General features: G+C 38.2%; 1 protein-coding gene across 1 annotated transcript in view; it reads left to right on the forward strand.

Annotated features, from left to right (window-relative positions):
- The window catches only part of LOC110455101 (transmembrane and TPR repeat-containing protein 3-like), a 60,292-nt gene extending 51,503 nt beyond the window's left edge, over positions 1-8,789 (forward strand). Inside the window, exons 17-20 of the mRNA XM_021505048.1 lie at positions 1,898-2,018; positions 3,277-3,381; positions 4,321-4,404; positions 6,585-8,789. Coding sequence (XP_021360723.1) covers positions 1,898-2,018; positions 3,277-3,381; positions 4,321-4,404; positions 6,585-7,181 — 907 coding nt within the window. The 3' untranslated portion in view covers positions 7,182-8,789. The remainder of the gene's footprint in view (positions 1-1,897; positions 2,019-3,276; positions 3,382-4,320; positions 4,405-6,584) is intronic.
- The last annotated feature ends 315 nt before the right edge of the window (positions 8,790-9,104 follow it).

Below are 9,104 nucleotides of genomic sequence, written 5' to 3' on the forward strand. Positions count from 1 at the left end.
ATAACAAGTGTACCTGTTTTGATCTAACAAGTGTACCTGTTCTGATCCAACAAGGGTTCCTGTTCTGATGTAACAAGTGTACCTGTTCTGATCTAACAAGGGTACCTGTTCTGATCTAACAAGGGTACCTGTTCTGATCCAACAAGTGTACCTGTTCTGATCCAACTAGGGTACCTGTTCTGATCCAACAAGGGTACCTGTTATTATATAACAAGGGTACCTGTTCTGATCTAACAAGTGAACCTGTTCTGATCCAACAAGGGTACCTGTTCTGATCCAACAAGTGTACCTGTTCTGATCCAACAAGGGTACCTGTTCTGATCCAACAAGGGTTCCTGTTCTGATCCAACAAGTGTACCTGTTCTGATCCAACAAGGGTACCTGTTCTGATCCTACAAGGGTACCTGTTCTGATATAACAAGGGTACCTGTTCTGATCTAACAAGTGAACCTGTTCTGATCCAACAAGGGTACCTGTTCTGATCCAACAAGTGTACCTGTTCTGATCCAACAAGGGTACCTGTTCTGATCCAACAAGGGTACCTGTTCTGATCCAACAAGGGTTCCTGTTCTGATCCAACAAGTGTACCTGTTCTGATCCAACAAGGGTACCTGTTCTGATCCTACAAGGGTACCTGTTCTGATCCAACAAGGGTACCTGTTCTGATCCAACAAGTGTACCTGTTCTGATCCAACAAGGGTACCTGTTCTGATCCAACAAGGGTACCTGTTCTGATCCAACAAGGGTTCCTGTTCTGATCCAACAAGTGTACCTGTTCTGATCCAACAAGGGTACCTGTTCTGATCCTACAAGGGTACCTGTTCTGATATAACAAGGGTACCTGTTCTGATCTAACAAGTGAACCTGTTCTGATCCAACAAGGGTACCTGTTCTGATCCAACAAGTGTACCTGTTCTGATCCAACAAGGGTACCTGTTCTGATCCAACAAGGGTACCTGTTCTGATCCAACAAGGGTTCCTGTTCTGATCCAACAAGTGTACCTGTTCTGATCCAACAAGGGTACCTGTTCTGATCCTACAAGGGTACCTGTTCTGATCCAACAAGGGTTCCTGTTCTGATACAACAAGTGTACCTGTTCTGTTCTAATAAGTGTACCTGTTCTCAAGTGTACCTGTTCTGATATAACAAGGGTACCTGTTCTGATATTACAAGTGTACCTGTTCTGAAATAACAAGGGTTCCTGTTCTGATATAACAAGAGTACCTGTTCTGATCTAACAAGAGTACCTGTTCTGATCTAACAAGTGTACCTGTTCTGATGTAACAAGTGTACCTGTTCTGATCTAACAAGTGTACCTGTTCTGATCTAACACGAGGGTACCTGTTCTGATATAACGAGAGTACCTGTTCTGATCTAACAAGTGTACCTGTTCTGATCTAACAAGGGTACCTGTTCTGATCTAACAAGTGTACCTGTTCTGATCTAACAAGGGTTCCTGTTCTGATGTAACAAGTGTACCTGTTCTGATCTAATAAGTGTACCTGTTCTGATATAACAAGGGTATCGTTCTGATATAACAAGTGTACCTGTTCTGATATAACAAGGGTTCCTGTTCTGATATGACAAGAGTACCTGTTCTGATCTAACAAGTGTACCTGTTCTGATCTAACAAGGGTACCTGTTCTGATCTCTGCCCCAATCTTTTACAACCATTAACAGGTCAAAAACTGCTTACGTTATTTATCAATTAGAAGTTCACTCCACTTTTTAATGTAAATCACCAAAATATATAAGAGAAAGACTTTACTCTCACAGATATTATCATGAGGTGTAAAAACCAGATTAGAAAATGTTATGAGTTGGTTTTATTAAAGAAAATAATTCTAGTGTTGTGATTTTGTCCTATACTGTCTTCACTTGCTTTGTTCACCCCAGACTTGGCAGGCTGAAGGCAGTTAACCCCTCTGATTCCAAGGTACACTTTACACTAGGTATGCTGGAAATGGACCGTCGTGACTTTGTCAGCGCTGAGATGCACTTCAAACGCTGTATTGAGGTATATATATGTTACTGTCACACTCGGCCAGTCTTCAACAGGGTAGACACTGTAAACTATCTCCTGAACAATTCTTAGTATTACATTCTTAATGGCCCATCAAAACAGAAGAGGTCATTAGGGCCAATAAAAATACTTTTAAAGAAATGACATGAAATGAACAAAAAAGTAATAGTAATGTCAGCTTGACAAGACAAAGTGCCTATATATATGGTAATAGTAATGTCAGCTTGCCAGGACAAAGTGCCTATATATATATGGTAATAGTAATGTCAGCTTGCCAGGACAAAGTGCCTATATATATGGTAATAGTAATGTCAGCTTGACAGGACAAAGTGCCTATATATATGGTAATAGTAATGTCAGCTTGACAGGACAAAGTGCCTATATATATATGGTAATAGTAATGTCAGCTTGACAGGACAAAGTGCCTATATATATATGGTAATAGTAATGTCAGCTTGACAGGACAAAGTGCCTATATATATATGGTAATAGTAATGTCAGCTTGACAGGACAAAGTGCCTATATATATATGGTAATAGTAATGTCAGCTTGACAGGACAAAGTGCCTATATATATATGGTAATAGTAATGTCAGCTTGACAGGACAAAGTGCCTATATATATATGGTAATAGTAATGTCAGCTTGACAGGACAAAGTGCCTATATATATATGGTAATAGTAATGTCAGCTTGACAGGACAAAGTGCCTATATATATATGGTAATAGTAATGTCAGCTTGACAGGACAAAGTGCCTATATATATATATGGTAATAGTAATGTCAGCTTGACAGGACAAAGTGCCTATATATATATGGTAATAGTAATGTCAGCTTGACAGGACAAAGTGCCTATATATATATGGTAATAGTAATGTCAGCTTGACAGGACAAAGTGCCTATATATATATATGGTTATAGTAATGTCAGCTTGACAAGACAAAGTGCCTATATATATATGGTAATAGTAATGTCAGCTTGACAGAACAAAGTGCCTATATATATATATATATATATATATGGTAACCAAAGGTAGTTAATATTTTTAACAGGCCAGGTTTTAGGAAGGTTAGAATTGAAGGTCAATGCAATCTAATAACAAGTGTTTGACTGTAAATGGTTTGAACAAAATCAATCAACTGTCAAAACCAGCGTAATACACTGTGAATAATTGTTGATGTCGTGACTTTTGAGTCGGATATGTTCCACGTTATGCTGCCTGATTTCTGTATTATGTTTCTGTATCGTCGACAGCTGGAAGGGAACTTTAAAAGTGCCTTGTTTAACCTTGCACTCCTTCTCACTAATAACATGAAGAAACCTTTGGAAGCTGTTCCCTACCTGGAGAACCTTTTACAGGTAGGTCATAAGCTAAATTACTAGAGATGTAATCAATTATGCAATAAAACATTCAGTGCAGTTGTGTTATTGATGTAGCAGTGATGCAGTATAGCCCTAGGATGTAACATCGAGCGTGGTCCCTGGTAGGAACGGTGCCCACTCGCACACTACATTGTGGGGCAGCGTCGTGATTCAGGGTTACCTTGTAGGGCCAGTTCCTGGTGACCAGGGAAGGTACCGTAAAAATCCATGTAATTTGCGCACTTTTTTTTCAGAAATTTAATACTCAAAGTGGGGGGTGCGTAAAATACACAGGTATAAGAGATCGACAATTCCGGTAGACCGCCATCTTGGATTATCTCCCTTGGTACACGTAATTTTAAGACAAATGACGATCAACAAATTTATTTATGTCAAACATTAATAAAAGATACAGTTGATACATAATGTATTGTTACCTGAGTTTATGTGAAAAGTATTATTAAATAGGTAACTGCTAACAAAGAAGGTTTAGCCAAATTCCTATGTCAGAGATTCGCCTTAATCGACTTAATTACGTTTCGACATCTCGGTGCGTTTTCCCATAAGCTTACTATTACGAAAATGTAGTTGTTCAATTTAGTACATAGGGAGCACCAAGGGGATTCCCTATATCAAGTCTTTGGACAACACTTCTCAGAGGGGGAATAGTGTAACAACCACGGAATATGAGAGCAAAATACTGCCTACTGGCGAGCTAGCTTTTTCAGCGATGTGGTATAACCCTGGGGCCGCTCTATAATTACAAAACATTGTACACTGTGGACATGGCAATATTACTACCTGAACAAATGATATCATACCATATTGTATCCTTTCCAGACAGACAACTTACTACAGATGTCATAAGTCATTCTGTCGTTTTTCAGTAGGTCATACCCAATAAAAGGAGGTAAATAATATGAATGTTTGTTTCAGTTCTACCCGAATCACACCAAAGGCAACATGTTGATGGGCGACATCAATGTGAATAACCTCAAAAACCTGGACGCTGCAGAACAGGTGTGTAATCATCTAGAACGTTGACCATACATTTAACACTGCAGAACAGGTGTGTAATCATTTACAACATTGACCGTACATTTAACACTGCAGAACAGGTGTGTAATCATTTACAACATTGACCATACATTTAACACTGCAGAACAGGTGTGTAATCATGTAGAATGTTGACCATGCATTTAACACTGCAGAACAGGTGTGTAATCATTTACAACATTGACCGTACATTTAACACTGCAGAACAGGTGTGTAATCTTTTAGAACATTGACCATACATTTAACACTGCAGAACAGGTGGGTATTCATCTAGAACGTTGACCATACATTTAACACTGCAGCACAGGTGTGTAATCATTTACAACATTGACCATACACTTAACACTGCAGAACAGGTTTGTAATCATCTAGAACGTTGACCATACATTTAACACTACAGAACAGGTATGTAATCATCTAGAACGTTGACCATACATTTAACACTTCAGAACAGATGTGTAATCATTTAGAACATTGACCATACATTTTACACTACAGAACAGGTGTGTAATCATCTGGAATGTTGATCATACATTTAACAATGCAGAACAGGTGTGTAATCATGTAGAATGTTGACCATGCATTTAACACTGCAGAACAGGGGTGTAATCATCTAGAACATTGACCATACATTTAACACTACAGAATAGGTGTGTAATCATCTAGAACGTTGATCATACATTTAACACGGCAGAACAGGTGTGTAATCATTTACAACATTGACCATACGCTTAACACTGCAGAACAGGTGTGTAATCATCTTGAACATTGACCATACATTTAACACTGCAGAACAGGTGCGTAATCATCTAGAACGTTGACCATACATTTAACACTGCAGCACAGGTGTGTAATCATTTACAACATTGACCATACGCTTAACACTGCAGAACAGGTGTGTAATCATCTAGTATGTTGACCATGCATTTAACACTGCAGAACAGGTGTGTAATTATTTACAACATTGACCATACATTTAACACTGCAGAACAGGTGTGTAATCATCTAGAACGTTGACCATACATTTAACACTGCAGAACAGGTGTGTAATCATTTAGAACATTGACCATACATTTAACACTGCAGAACAGGTTTGTAATCATCTAGAACATTGACCAAACATTTAACACTGCAGAACAGNATGTGTAATCATTTAGAACATTGACCATACATTTAACACTACAGAACAGGTGTGTAATCATCTGGAATGTTGATCATACATTTAACAATGCAGAACAGGTGTGTAATCATCTAGAACATTGATCATACATTTAAAACTGCAGAACAGGTGTGTAATCAGCTGGAATGTTGATCATACATTTAACAATGCAGAACAGGGGTGTAATCATCTAGAACATTGACAAAACATTTAACACTGCAGAACAGGTGCGTAATCATTTAGAACATTGACCATACATTTTACACTACAGAACAGGTGTGTAATCAGCTGGAATGTTGATCATACATTTAACAATGCAGAACAGGTGTGTAATCAGCTGGAATGTTGATCATACATTTAACAATGCAGAACAGGTGTGTAATCATCTAGAACATTGACCATACATTTAACACTGCAGAACAGGTGTGTAATCATCTAGAACTTTAACCATTCAATGGAATAGGTTTATAATAAAACGTTGCTCTAGGTAGATGCTAGCTGGTATTTTCTAAAATTTTGATGTAATTGATCTAAAATGACATATATTAAATTAAATCATGTTAGTGTCTGTTATGATATCTTGGTCTATATACCGTCTTTGTTGTTTTCTTTCCAGTTCTAAATAGAACATTTCTCTCATTACATCTTCACAATTATAACCTTTTACAGCTTTTGATCAGATTTGTTATGACTGTTCCCTAATGATTCAGATCAGGTATTATATCTGTTACAGCAATCCTGGCTTTAATTTAGAAAACCCATTCACAGTCTCATCGAACTATGTTTGTTTTGAAGTCCTGGCTAATGTGTACAAATTAAAGTGTTACAAACTCATTGTTCAATGTATTTCCTTGAAGAATTATAAAGATTGAGACATTGCTAATATACAGAATAAATGATTGCCGGCTTCATGACATATTTTGCACTGTTTAATACTGCTGTTTTTGTCTCCACTATAAAATCTTTTTGATTGTGTTTGTTGTAGAACTTCAATCTGGTGGTAGATCTGGATCCCCTAAATGTTCAGGCACATCACAACCTTTGTGTGGTGTACGTGGAGAAGCGCGACCTGTTCCGTGCAGAGAAGTGTCTCGCACGCGTCCACAACATGGCTCCCGAGGAGGAGTACATCTACAACCATCTACAGATCGTACGTTCTCGCATCAACGATGCCATCAAGGCTCACAAAGAAAAACAGCGCGCAACACAACAGGCAGCAACAACTGAGCAGAGTACACCAGGCAAACAGCAGCAGGGACAACATCAACCAAAGCAACAGCAGGAACAACATCAACCGAAGCAACAGCAGGAACAACATCAACCAAATCAACAGCAGGAACAACATCAACCAAATCAACAGCAGGAACAACCTCAACCAAAGCAACAGCAAGGACAACAGCAGGAACAGCAACAACAGCAAGCAACGCAAAAGAAGCAGCAAAATCAACAACGTAAACCAACTCCTCCTAACCATCAACCTCCCCCACCACCAAAACAACAGAAACCCTCTAAAAATCCACCACAACAACAGAAACCACCTAATCGTGCTTCTCACTCAGATAACTCCCCACCCAGACATTGATACGTCTATACACAGCTGTATTGAGCCGTGTTTGCTGTGTGAATGTGTAGGAAGTGGTGTGATACAGTATGTAGTGTTAACTTTGCCAATGTTTGTGTTAGCTGGTAGTATATATGGTAAGGTAGCTGTATGCTTGGTATATATTTAGCTGGTGTCGAGTAACTGATACAAAGTTGTAATGGAGATGTATTTGTTAGTATTTTATTGTGGGTATGATTTTTTGGGAGTATATATTTTGAACAATCCAGCCCATTATTAGAAATGAGGATATATATAGTTTTGCATATGATAGGTTGTACATATATCAAGAAGCTGAGTTACTTAGCTGATAACAATATTGAGTCAAAGGTTGCCAAAAGGATACATAACAAGTCTTGTTCTACCATTGGTATAGGTTTGGTGATACACCTTCCCATCAGAGCTCGTTTGTAGGGAGGACAGTAATCTCAGTAGGCCCACATCCAATGTTTATTTGTTCTTGTATTATCTACGCATAGTAATCTTACTCACTTTTTAAAGCCATGAAGAAACTTTAAAGTTGAGTTAATACTGTCTTCAGGTACTAAAATTGAGTTCATAATATTCTGCAGGTACTAATTTTGAGTTGATAATAGTCCTAAGATATTAATATTGCTATAAAAAGAGTTACTGTATAGCGCTTTAAATTTGCGGGGTCAATATTTAGTGGTTTCGTATTCAGTTCATATTCGTGGGGGTTTAATTTCTCTGCGCACCCGAATCCCATGTGTCGTGCAAAGTATTTTGTGTGTCATCATTTAAGGGTTAAACATCGAAATACAGGTTAACTGTTTGAAAACACTGATCCCAAGCGTCATCATTCGCCAGTGACTTCACTCAGAAGGAAATCAAATGTTTATGTATCTTTGTAGGAGTAAACTGTTATCAATAAATCACCTACTGTGTACACATACATAGGTTGTGACCACTTATAGGTAAGTGTTGTTTTTACATGGACTGCCCAGTTGTCCGGTGATAAACTGATTTGAGTTCATTCAAGTTTGCATAACAGCGTTGGGTTATAAGTATTTTCAACATATTGTGATAAGGTCCATAAAAGTGGTTAATATTTTCAATAATTTCGCTGGTGTTTAGAATTCGCGGATATTAGTCAAAGGGAGATTAAAACCCCGCGACATATAACCGCTATACAGTATATGATGATTTAAGCTAGCAGCTGTCAAGGTGTTATCTCTCCATAAGTAGTTCAGTGATTTTTCCCCATGAGACTTCAGCTTGCAGCCCATAGTTAGCATCTCATTTTGATGCTAGGCAGGTTGGTTCATTGGTTGGGGAAGTGTACCATTGGCAGTGTAAAAGTCCCAAGTTTGACTCGGCAGTTTGTGTTTTTTTGAACATTGTAATTCTCATGGAATTTTTCTGTAGAAAACACTTAAACAAATGTTTCAGAATAGAGGGATTGTAATATGTTTTATTTGATGTGCCCTTGACCTTAATAGTGCATGTTGGACAGCACTTCTCAGTAATAGGGTGTACAGATGAAAACCTGCTGAAGTCTATCTACTTGTTACTCAGTAATAGGGTGTACAGGTGAAAATCTGCTGAAGTCTATCTTGTTGTTTCTCAGTAATAGGGTGTACAGGTGAAAACCTGCTGAAGTCTATTTACTTGTTACTCAGTAATAGGGTGTACAGGTGAAAACCTGCTGAAGTCTATTTACTTGTTACTCAGTAATAGGGTGTACAGGTGAAATCCTGCTGAAGTCTATCTACTTGTTACTCAGTAATAGAGTGTACAGGTGAAAACCTGCTGAAGTCTATCTACTTGTTACTCAGTAATAGGGTGTACAGGTGAAAACCTGCTGAAGTCTATTTACTTGCTCCTTTGCTGTCTCTTTCTCAGAACTTCGCTGTTCATTGGCTTTCCTGTCTAGTCAGGTCTCAC

Source organism: Mizuhopecten yessoensis, unplaced genomic scaffold (genome assembly GCF_002113885.1).
Source record: "Mizuhopecten yessoensis strain PY_sf001 unplaced genomic scaffold, ASM211388v2 scaffold921, whole genome shotgun sequence".
In the NCBI taxonomy this organism is placed as follows: Eukaryota; Metazoa; Mollusca; class Bivalvia; order Pectinida; family Pectinidae; genus Mizuhopecten; species Mizuhopecten yessoensis.